The sequence below is a fragment of the Anoplophora glabripennis genome, unplaced genomic scaffold, assembly GCF_000390285.2.
Source record: "Anoplophora glabripennis isolate ALB-LARVAE unplaced genomic scaffold, Agla_2.0 scaffold1, whole genome shotgun sequence".
Lineage (NCBI taxonomy): Eukaryota > Metazoa > Arthropoda > Insecta > Coleoptera > Cerambycidae > Anoplophora > Anoplophora glabripennis.
Window position 1 is genome coordinate 5,174,396 of NW_019417028.1, and position 13,219 is coordinate 5,187,614.

The window sequence follows — 13,219 nt, forward strand, 5'->3', positions numbered from 1 at the left end:
CGCAAGTATGAAAATAATATTTTTCTGTTACCGAGACGAAAACACTAACTTTAAATAATGTGTACATTACGCAGTAAATCACATTAGCGCGTAAAGCTTTTTGCAGAAAATCAGAGTAATTCGCAGGAACCACCTCCCTGCTACTGTGCCTAAAATAATAACTATAAGTGCGTTGTACACTACGCACAAAATTGTTTATATTTAAATTGTTAAACAACACAGTGACAGCAATTTTCGCACATTTCGTCTAATTACGACTATTTGTTTGATTTTGTATACAGTGTACACTACGCAGCTTTTCGCGTCCATGCATAAAGTAAATATTTTACCCCTTAATGTCAAAAAGATAATTGTTTTTCATTTTAATTTGCCCTATTTAAAATTATGTTCTATTTCATGTACATTGACTGTGACAGATATTTCTTTAGTTTTGTACATGTGACAACAATACTATTATTGCGTACTTTTGAATATCTTGTCCAAGTCATTAATTTACTGATAAAACCGAAGTCAATCGCAAGTATGAAAATAATATTTTTCTGTTACCGAGACGAAAACACTAACTTTAAATAATGTGTACATTACGCAGTAAATCACATTAGCGCGTAAAGCTTTTTGCAGAAAATCAGAGTAATTCGCAGGAACCACCTCCCTGCTACTGTGCCTAAAATAATAACTATAAGTGCGTTGTACACTACGCACAAAATTGTTTATATTTAAATTGTTAAACAACACAGTGACAGCAATTTTCGCACATTTCGTCTAATTACGACTATTTGTTTGATTTTGTATACAGTGTACAATACGCAGCTTTTCGCGTCTGTGCGTAAAGTAAATATTTTACCTCTTATTGTCAAAAGATATTTGTTGTTCATTTTAATTTGCCATATTTAAAATTATGTTCTATTTCATATACATTGACTGTGACAGATATTTCTTTAGTTTTGTACATGTGACAACAATACTATTATTGCGTACTTTTGAATATCTTGTCCAAGTAATTAATTTACTGATAAAACCGAAATCAATCGCAAGTACGAAAATAATATTTTTCTGTTACCGAGACGAAAACACTAACTTTAAATAATGTGTACATTACGCAGCAACTCACATTAGCGCATTGCTCACTTTGCAGCAAACCAGAGTGATTCTCAGGAACCACCCCCTGCTACTATGCCTAAAATAATAACTGTAAGTGCGTTGTACACTACGCACAAAATTGTTTATATTTAAATTGTTAAACAATTTATAAATAATGCCATAGAATGCAATTATTACCTTACCGCTAGTTAATTTTGGACATTTGCGCGTAAAATTAGGTACTTTACGCACGTATGCGTAAAGTACGGTTGTATATAATGTAATGTACACTGTTTTCTCAGTGCGACGCAACATACGAGGTGATAACTATCTATTTTTTCAGGTGGTCGCCCAACCGGAAACGTAATATACTCCCAGTTCCGGCGCTTCGGAGAAAGTAGGGACTCTGGGCCATCCACAGGTCCATGAATGTCAATTTCCGGAGGAGTTTCGCAGCGTTCCCGGACCAAAACTTTGAAGTCTCCAGGGAGCCTGTTCCGGTCAGTGCCCCGCCTGCAGAGGATTCGGCAGATTGCGAGGTAAGCATAGAAAACCATAGTTTCTAACTCATTATTTAAGTATACATTTTCGGACCGTAATCGGGCGGTATTTTGTACCGATGGGGATTTACTGAATTACAGAGAAGAACGATAAATGGGGCAAGAACAAGTTTTAAACACGCATGCTTTTTTTGGATATTCACTACACTTTCGAATATTTTTACCGCACTTTTGAATACAAAAAGTTTAAGTGGGTACATATCGTTAATTATATACTACATTACGCTTTTGTAAGAGACTATTTTTGTGTATTTAAGCGAATTTGTTTTCTCGGTGCCCCTGCGCGTCCGACAATGTATTTAATAATATTTTTATTGCTCGGAGATCGGATAGAGGGCTGTAAAGCAGCGACGCCACCCTTAAAAGGCACTAAAACATTTAAATCGTATTTCATATTACGTATCTCCACTGTAAAACCTCCTCTATATTTAATACTGTCACAAAGTCCCCCCTTATTGCTGGATTTTAACGGCACGTCGAGAGACGCATATGCGCTGAATATTAAAAATTTTAATTTCAGACGCCAATAAAATCCGGGAGGCCCCTGCCTCGACAGAGAGGGAAAACCGCAGCGTAAGGCCGCAACAATGCTTTTAATGCTCCGGGTAACTGCGTTTTGTTTGATTTTTCGGTTCGTGCACTGAGAGACTTGTTCGTTGCGAGAACGCAATCCCCAGAATTCTTTATCGGGTTTTTCTCTGTCGACTTCAGATAAATAAGTAGTTTGAGGGATAAAACACGCTCCTGAGGCGCAGGTATTTAGACTGCATTTTGTGCAAAACCATACTTATCGTATCAACTTCGACGTCACCTGTTACATGGGTTTTGCACAATAATGAAAACGTAATATTGACAGTTGGTAGAAGGAAGCGCAAAAACAAACGCTTAGGTGGGGAATTCTGGAAGGAAGCCTAAAGAGTTGAAGTGAGAACAGTGTGGAGATGGGAGTAAGACGATCGGCGGGCAGTGAGAAAAAATAGTGAAAAATCAAAGTGTTTAACCCGTATTAATTAGCAGGTAATATTCTTTAAGTACTTTGTTGTTAATTGTTATATGTAATCTTATGATTGTGATGGTTATAGAGGTTTCATGATAATAGTTCTTTGTATGCTTAGTCTCCATTGCTTTATGCTCAAGGGCATATATTTTTCTAAGGTAAAATTGTTACAATTATTATTAACGATTGCTCATTATTTATTACATGTTAAAATATATATATTGTCGTGACTGCCCGGGTATTGCAATAACAACTCCTTTGTTTCACATTTAACTTGTTTTATCATGATTACATTGTTCGAAAAACAAATAATAAAGCATTTCTTGTGCTCACTTTATGTCATACGCATATAAGAGCCTTGTTGAATTTACTAACATTTTCGCCCGTGAGGAATGAATCTGTAAAAAGAATAATTAAATACGAAAAAATAATTGCTAAAACAGATCTTCCGGAATCTCAACTCATAGCTGGATTACCTCCCGTATGGGACACCAGTACCTTCCGGTGCTGCCGGCTAATTAACATCAAACCTCTTCAGTTTTACTTGGAAGTGTGTATGTCAAAGTCGAGTGAGGTGACATTTAGTGAGAAATTAGATAAGTCGGGTGTTATTTATCATTAGCAAATGATCTTAATTTATGCCTTTGTTATCGGTTGTTTTGTATTTATATTTGGGTAGTTAGAGCAACGATCGTGGGTTTCTCTGCCATGCTCTTTCCCCACAGGAGCTCTATTTGAGCCTGGCACTCTCATTTTATGCTAAATGATTGTTAATGTTTTTAGTGTTCTTTCTATTTGTAACATGTTTAATTTGAAAACTGTTGTACGTAAATAATAAAGTTAGGTGTATTTACTCTGCTTTTGTTTTATAAAATTAAAACATACTTCCCCTCTTTAAAGTTAGTAGCCAGCGCCTTCCGGTCAATTAGAAATAGATGTATACAACGTAGGTATTCCTTATGACGATCACACATTTTTGGCCACAACTACGTTTATTTTTTTCGATCGAACCCGGGGTTGTACAATACAATTCAAAACGAGGGGATAAAAAAAATTGTTATTCACATATAAATCCCAACACGTGAAATTCTGGCGCCCGACGTGGGGCCGGCATTAACAATCGCAATTCAAAATGAATAAACAAAATTTAGTTATAGCTTTTCTTTTTGCATTCACGGACGTTTAATTAATAAAATTAACCCTTTGCTACACCAAGCGAGTAATATCCGTCTTTTTCCCCGTGTACATACCGAGCAATAAAAATTTTAATTTCCGCTAGACCCAATAAAATCTGTGAGGGCATTCCTCATTCCGGACATGCGAAGGAGACGAGCAAAGTCCACGGTTTCCCCGCCATGTAATGCATTTAATATCTCAAGCACGTGGTCCCTTGTTTAATACAGAATTTCCACGGCCCGGATTCCTGGCTGGCATCCCCGTCATAACTCCCGCGTTTATGTTTGCTTTGTTCGGCGTTGCGAAATGATACCTTAAACTTAGACGGTAATTATTATGGTGAACCAGGCTTGTCCCGCGTTTAAATATCGGTGGGGAGGGGGGAGGTGTAGGGGGAATATTTTAGTAAACAACGCGCGCTCTCATATTCCAAACAGTTTTATTGGGCGCTACGTGACTGCGCCATTTCGCGGCGTCGCGGTCTGGCCTGGTTCACGATTTCTTTAGATTGTTATCGACAGTACAACAATTCCATACTCAAGTCGATCATTCGATACTCAGGTGGGGTTATTCTTTTTAATGTAGACCGAATTTTACTCGAATTACTTTAGTAATATCCTAGGAGGCTGGAATATCCAACCGGACACGCTTTCGATTGTTCAAAGCGCCATCTATTGGGGAGTAGCTTCTGCTTCTACTATTCTTTTGATGTCTCAAACTCTAATAATACTTTAGATTGACAATGGAGCTTATCTCATCCCATTTAACACCACGTGTTCCAAATTTTATTTAAATTTTTTGTATCCCTACAGTAGGCCCATACTATGAACATCCTGCACTGCTGCAAGTAGTAACAACGTACATTTTCAAGGAAATAGTATTTCAAATATCAAGGGTAAACATTTTACTTAAAATACTCTTGGAAAATCTGCAAAATTAAAACCGACATACACTATTCACGAAATTTGGTACCGAGCATTTTTATTTTCGGTTTACACCGAAACAGCGTCGTTTTTTTCACAGTTGTATCGCCATTAGTAAAAATCGGTACAATTACACCCGCTAAACCGGGCCAGTCGAATAACGCTCGTTATCTTGCACGTACCCAGTTTTCCATTAGCGGGGGCAAAAATTCAATTCCTATCCGCGTTAATTTGGCTATCTCTGAAAGCATTTTTATGTAAATCCGGTCTAAACTTTTGATTCCGCAGTTCTGGATTGGTACAGACGGAGCGGGCGAACTTTAATGCAAATTCTATCGATCTAAGTCCGCGCCCAACACCAACTACACTGAAAAAATGGAGTTTTCAAAAGATCAGTAGAAAACGGTAGAAAGAAATTGTAATACAACCATGTAATATTTTTTTATTCCAAATTCCGGATATTACGTCTATGAAGTACCGTTCTACTGTAGTAGAGGTGACAGAGTGAGAAAGAGACATGTCTCAAATGTGACAATCTCATTTGCTTTGTATGTAGTGTAATTCAGTAACTCGGTTACCAAGTACGAGCAAGTTAATCGTATTGCGACGTAAAGATGTAACAATAGCACCATCAACTTCTTAAGCATTCATGTAAAGGAAACATTTACACGGCAGACTGATTAAAATCACAAACGCATCCGCCCCGCCTCCTAGATCCTACCATTAAATCACCGTGGCATACCCGCTCTCAGGAGCGAGAACACATTTCATTCCCGACGCCGGACCGCAAAACGACGCCGACAATAACACGTAAAGACAATGACATTAAAAACCTTTCCATACACGCCCGTAAAATATAGCCAGCAACGGCATTACAACCATTCCATCCCGCTCGGCAATAAAAATTCCTAGCTGGTAATAAAAAAAATAAAATCAGCGCCGGCATTACCGCAAATTTTATTTCCGGGCGGATGCCGGAACGCCCGGAATCCGGCGCGACCGGCGCCTCCGCCATTCTTTCGAATCGATACCGGGAAGCCTTTATTTTCACCACTTGATATCGTTATTAATTTTTACTACGTCTCGCCCTACCTGAAGCAGCGTCGCGGGTGCCCAGCACCGACGACGGCCTGGGTCTGGGTCTCTCCTCCTCCAGCACGACCTCTTTCTCTCTGCGGTACAAATTGAAAACAGTGGCGACGCAGGACAGCCTCGCCTTGCCGCCCTGGAACGTCTTCCCGTCTATCTCCAGCTCCAGGCCCGACGTGGTGATCATGGGAGTGCGACGGTTGAAGTGGGAGGACCCGGCTGATTCCCAGTCGGCGGGGATCCGCTTCAAGTAGCTCTCGTTTATCTGGAACAGAAAGGGAGAGACTTTCTTAAAGTAGTCTATCAACAAAGAGTGCGTAAAGTATTTTTCACGGATGAGCGAAGAAACCGCCTTCTACTGCTTAAAACTACGTCTTATTGATTAAATTATAGAGCAATGTACATTACGCTTAGAGCATAAAGTATTTTATATCACGCACTGTATAGATGAGTTACCACAGTAGTGTTTTACTACTGAAAAGTGGATGTTACAGATTAAATGGTAAACAATGTACATTACGCATTAGAGCGTAAAGAATTTTATATTACGCACTGTACATATGAGTTACCATAATAGCGTTTTACTACTGAAAAGTAGATGTTACAGATTAAATTGTAAACAATGTACATTACGCATTAGAGCGTAAAGAATTTTATATTACGCACTGTACATATGAGTTACCACAATAGCGTTTTACTACTGAAAAGTAGATGTTACAGATTAAATTGTAAACAATGTACATTACGCATTAGAGCGTAAAATATTTTATATTACGCACTGTACAGATGAGTTACCATAATAGCATTTTACTACTGAAAAGTGGATGTTAGATTAAATTATAAACAATGTACATTACGCACTAACGTATAAGCTATTTAATTTTACATGTTAGTATTTAAAACAACTTTAACGCGTATTTTAAAATAAATAAGTAGTATTTGAATAAAATTTACCTATAAATCATGTAGATTGAGGAGGTTATTGTTGCCAGTACCGTCGTGATAAAATGTAATTTTCTCATTAATGTACATTACGCGTTACAGTGAAAAAAGGTGCGTAATGTACAGCGAGGTATTTGTTAGTACTTTACGCACGATAGTGGGAAAAAGTATGTCTTTCTTCGCTGACGTAAAAAACCGCGTACGAGATCATTTTCCGTCGCAACTGACCCCCCCGCGCTACTCCATTGTTGCGACATGCGTAAAAACCTCGCAGATCGGACATCAAAGGCGCTCAATCACATCCGGCGATCAGCGACAAGTCCGGGCAAGAGAGAAAACGGCTGATGAACGTATTGTATGCGGAGACACAGGGGCCGGTCCGCTTGTTATGCATTAAAGTACCGCATGTCCTGCGAAATTACATCCGCCGGGGCCCGTTTTATTATCAAGCATTGTCAACAGTCGGCTACGCGCCATGGAGGGACGATAAACCTTCCCCTATCACTCCAAGTGACAACACCACCTAGCAATTCATCACGCGGAGCACTTCGTCCGACAAAAATACACCACTAAACAACAGTTCGTTCATTATTACGGCCAGTGGCGTGGTAAACGGGTGTAACTCTTGAGTATTTAAGTAATACGATATAATTTATAACATTTTGAGGTATTTTCCCATTTTTGAGTAATTTTAAAATTCTTTTCAATGTACTGTAGCTGTGTTTGGTAACTCTCGTTTGACTGTTTGTTCCACGCCACTGGATCAGACCTCGCGACGTCACAACGCTAATAAAAGACTTATCAAAGCGCCCCCACCCCGTGACGCTTCAGTGTCGCCCCCCCCTTCCCGTTAGTCCGGGAGCTCCTCCACGCCGCTGGTTCCACGAGTGGATCTGTAGCAGAGCCACTTCATCATTTATTGTTTATTCTGGCGTTATTAAATTTGGATTTATGGTAGTAATTGCATTTGTCATTTTAATTGTTACATACTTGCTTGCGTAGCTAAATTCAAGTAGGCCGTTATTAATTAACGAATTAAATTAATGGCTGTGCTGTGTCGGTTGCAGTCACGCCGTTTGATACATACGCACACGGGGGGCGGCGCGACGAGGGGGCCGGGGGGTAGGATCACTGTCGTGCCTTCTAGGGGGTGGCGGTGATGTTAATAGGCCTCCAACCTTGCTGCGATATGGATCAATGTTTGAAGGAATAGTTCTTTTGTTGTGGATTAATGTTATATCGAACATTTTAAAGGAAAATGTTGATTTGATACAATTTTTTAGACAATTTTCTGTATCAATTTTTTTTTCGAGTTTATTCTACCAATTTAACTGTTGCTACACTTAATACAGTATACTGTAGTACACAGTTGATAACAATCTGTATAATAAAAATAATTAACGTTAAGTAGTAAACGTAGTCAAATGTAACCTGTTACAATTGACAAGCGCTTCATTGTAAATTGTAACAAATTCATTATTCTCCGATATAATGCAATTTCAACTTTCAATTTCCCAAATCTGTTTATTCCACCTCGATAATCGCATCCGAAAACAAATTTCCGCAACACTTCGCGTCGGACTTACAGTTTAGAATTAATATAACGGGGCAACTAATTAAAAATTGACAATGTAATTTTATAAACTCGGCTTAGCTGTGCTTAAAGTTCATTAAAATGTGTTAAAACTAACGCGCAAAACAAACGAGGCCAGTCTCTAAACGAGCTCTAGTTTATAGCTGGAATGTGCACCGGAGAGTAACCTGAAACTGAATTACTCAGAATTAGTTTTAAATGACAATACCTTGTTAGTTTACCCGCTCCTCCGGAGAAACAAGGAGGGGTTTCAGATGTAACGATCGTTTTATCGCATTTCTTAATTCGTTTGTTTTATAAAATGGCGTTGTCCGGAAATTAAGGAAAGGCGGCTATGCGAACGATTGACGTAAAGTAAAGTTGGGAAACAACTACTCTGACTAGCGTTGTTATGCATCCGCAATACTTGATAAACAGCTAATATGGCCATCACAATTACTTCGAAGGTTATCTCTAATATGAGTCGACGTTCGATCACCTTCGTTGATGAATCCGCAAACGGTCCTATAGAGAAGTCCGCTTGATTTTGTATTGTGGTTACCCAGTTCGCATCTCGAATTTTTAGTAAAGTTTTATTTTCTAAAGCCGAAACCTCGCGTGATTTTTTTAGGCTTTGCAGCACGTTGTCAGCGGCTGCTTTGAATATAAAGCATTACTTTGTACTTTCTGGTAGAAAACAACCAACTAATCCGCTGGTACTATGAAAGCATGACCAACTTGATATTAGATAACATAAACTTTTCAACTACTCAGCAGACTAAAGCCCTTACCGGCATTGAACTACACCCGCAGACACGTTACATATACGTAAAGTATTAGATAATATTTGTTCGTTTCAGTGCTTTGACTTCAATCAGTGGATTATTCATTTAATTAAATCGAAATTTAATCGAAACAAAGGCTTGATCGAAAAAAATATATAACCAATACCGTTCCGGCCGATGTGCAATAACATAAATTCCCGACCTAATGAAGTGGACGGCTTACCCTGCATATACTCATTTACGTTTTTGATTCCGGCTGACTCGACGCAATGTAAACACACCGTTCGAGTTGGAAATAAACAAATACGAATCGATAGACCCAGCTCACGGCCCCTATCGCGCTGCGAAATACCGTGTTTTCTCCCGAGGGTTTAAAAATATTTCGAATAAAGAGACCCTCTTCAAACGGATGCTACCGACTGGAGCTACACGAGGAAAATTTTCTGGCGCCCAAAAAAAAATCGCGAAAACTTGTAGGAGTCCACTGGTTATGAAAAATATCGAATTTCTTTGATCCGTTTCCTAAAATTACTTTACTAAGATCCAAGCAACATCTCATTAGTGCAACTGGTCTGATTACTCCGTATTTCTATCCATTGACCGGTAGATCTTGGAAGAACAAGAGTAGTTCTACCTCACTTTCAACATTGCCTTTTTTATTTTTTTTACGCCTTTCCAAGGAAACTGGAAGAAGACACCCGTCCATACAAGATTTTTGTACATAATATAAGAAAACGTTTCTTGCTACCCTCGTATCACCCACAGAACTACAAGGGCGACGCGATAAGACGCGCTCCCCCGAGAATTAATGAACCCGATTACCAGGTCCAGATTTTAAGCCGAGAAAGACGTTTTCGCACCGTAGCCACCGCGTCGCGTCCCCGAATTCCGGCCACTTCTTCAAGTGCCGCCAGAGTTGCCTTAATTAATTGCAAGTAATCTCGCCTAAACCCCCCAATTCAGACTAATGGCGGACGGGGAACCGCCTTAAGCCAAGGTAGTGGATTTCTAACCGAGAGTAATTGCCCCTCTTCTAATCTACAACCGGGAACCTGGTAAAAAATACCCTTTGGTCTTTCTCCGGCTACGGATGGCTTGCTAATTTCGATTCCGGCTTCATTTAGATCGCTACGCTCAGATCTGGGTCGACGAGGACGGATAGTGATTACTATCCGTCCTCTCTGATGATCCCCGCGTTCTGCAAGAGCGGCAAGGATAAGGCAGCGGTAAATGAGCAGAAATAAGGAAAAAAATTCGCCTACTTGCCAGCCTCGATCGAGAGCTGTCGTGGTTTGTTGAAGATGTCTCGTAAAAGTTACGGAAGCACATTTCGTGATCAAATTTAAGGACATCACATTATACAAGGTGATTCGCTAATCTTGTGACGTTTTGAAAAAAAAATAGCAAATATTGGGAAATAAACTTGATATTTTTGAAGATCAAGAGCTTATCGTGTATCACAAAATCAGTTGTTCGGTAGAAAAATCGCTAATTTCAACTTCGTAAGTGGGACGCTTCAACAAGTTCGTTCTAGAAGTTCTTTAATGTAAGGAGTCACACGAATCTGGCTAAAACGGCGCCCAATTTTTTGAAATTGAGAATTTATTTCCACATGTTACAAAATTTCATTACAACATTTTTATTTCTCCAGCGAAGATCAATCTCGAGAATTACCGGAGCTATCAGTGGATGTGATCGAACGTCTGCTCTGGTTGTCTGGAGTTGATTAACCAAGACCAATTATAATAAATAAAGTTACGTTTAAACAAAGACAAGTGCTCAAAAATGCTCTTTCACTTGAAAATTTTAGCACTATGTATTCTAGAAACCAATTTTCAAGTGGATTTCAGGACATTCCGCACACACAGGATCTAACACGTTCGCGGAACAAAAAAACGACCGGAGCTGTGCAAACCGTGTTGATTCGCTGCGTCAATATGCAAGTGCCAACATGCAAAGTTCATTAGCGAATGTACGCTGTATCAACCGACATCTAACTATGGCGGTTCCGTACCGGAATCGTCGCGAGAGAAATGTTGGATGGTGTCTACGTGTTTGATGTAATGGATTCAGTCGCCTTTGCCCCAACGAGATATTTGATTAACTTTGATTTTAAAACGTGCAGTCGTGGCACTTTACAAAGCTATATCTTTGCCAGTCAATGTTACCAGAAAGGATTATTTTAGCAAAATATTTTTGTGCTTCAAATTAGCAATTCGTGTTTCAAAAATTTCAGAATTCCTCTATTCTGTTACAGAAAACCCCAAATGTATTTCTTTCAATAAATTGGTTGTTAATTCGTAATTGACTGTGTATAAGACAATTAGAAATATTGAGTCGTACTGGCATCTGTTTATGATTACTGAACTGCGAGGTACAAGGGTCGACGATCGCTCGCAGGTCTCGATGGGTCCGCAAAGGTCCTGTAGCGAAGTCCGCCTGAGTTTGGATAATTGAGCTCTTAGATTTTGCCCATCTTTGGATTGTAATCGCCTGGAACAGGTGATGGACTTAGAGTCTAACGTATTGCTGTTCTCCACTTAGTAGAGAGTAGTTTGCGTTCTCTCGGACTTTGTAGATGTGTTTGTCGATTTCCAATACAGCTTCTAATACCAAAGCAGCGCGATTTCCAGATTAAATTTCGCAAGTATCAGAGCCAAAGCGCGACGGAAAGCAATAAAAACGGGAATTACGCGAAACCTAATAGAAATCTCGGACGTTTCGAATCCTAATTCCAATTAAACCGCGGCGTCGCGACGTTCGGAAATCAGTTTGTCGCTATTAAATAAAGAAAAACCTCTCCCCGAGACGGATCAGAGCCGGTCCGCGGCGGAAAAGAAATTGCGAATAATTTTCAATTTACAACTTCTTGTGCATATGAGAGCGTGACTCTAATTCCGATCCAGCCGGCTGTTCGGGTACGCGCCGGCAGCAGGGGCGAAGTACGTGACTTCATTATTGTCTCCGGCTGGGGGCGCGGCGGCTGCTCGCCACTTTACACTGTCTTTTGTCCCGAGCAACACATGGGGACATTAGCTTTGGTTTTCTGGACCGCCAATAAAAATATACGGAGGAAATTCGGGAGGCTCGACCGGTTAGATGTGGGAAGAATTGGTCCGGAAGCCAGTGACTTGTGTGGCCGAAGGGGCGGTGTATTACAATTTTAATTTATGAATGAAGATTCTAAAGCCAGTAATTTTCTATAAACTTAGGTTAGAGCAATTGAATAAATTGCCACTTCACATTGGACCTGATTTAACGTCTCCTTGGAGCCCTCGACGTTCCTTGTCCGTTTTATCGGTCGCCCTTCTTTTTTTTTGTCAAAAAAGCGACCAGATGGCGCCACCCGTTCCGTAACTGTCAAATATCCCCGCAAATCGAACCCGGACAAAAACTCAATATACCGCGTGGGCCGGAGTCGTCATCAGAAGAATTTTCTTGTATTCGATATATATAGGCGGGATTGTGCCAATGTCTGTGTGTGATGAGGGACCAGTAATGACAAAAAACATTTGCCCGACGACGGGCGGTCGATTCAATATAAGTTTTATCCCGGAAGCTGTTTTCGTACTATTTCTTTGCGACTGAAGCGAATACGGCGAGACTCGCATATAACGTACATTTATTTGATGTTAACGTACGTGTTTTGACATTATTACTATTTTCAATTGACGTAAAAGATATGATATTTGTGACTAACAGTTTAAATAATATAACGGATTAAGTATTTAACGTACACTCAACAATAACGTACACATTATTATACGTTATATCGCATTGCAGTTTTCTGTGGATTGCTAACATAAATAGCCATCACTGACATACGAATTCAAAAAGCACCTCCATTAAAACACCCCATTTCAGGCCTCATGACGAATAAACAAAGAGGATTAAACTTTAGTTTAACACCTACCAGGGGGAAGCCATAACCATGTGTAACCGCGAGTAAGTTTGTCCCAACGCATGCAAAGTTTGGCAAGCGACGATACTCAAATTAAAACTTTCCTTCCGGATAGACGCCAAGTACCTGCCATGCATACCGGAGGGTCGTAGGAAGTCATGTAATGACATGGGAATTTTTCAGGGTCCTTTTC

General features: G+C 39.8%; 1 protein-coding gene across 1 annotated transcript in view; it reads right to left on the reverse strand.

The window, feature by feature from the left end:
* LOC108907343 overlaps nt 1-13,219 on the reverse strand; it is a 138,704-nt gene that overhangs the window by 11,610 nt on the left and 113,875 nt on the right. The window contains exon 5 of the mRNA XM_018711023.1: nt 5,829-6,090. Within this exon, the coding sequence (XP_018566539.1) occupies nt 5,829-6,090 (262 nt within the window). The remainder of the gene's footprint in view (nt 1-5,828; nt 6,091-13,219) is intronic.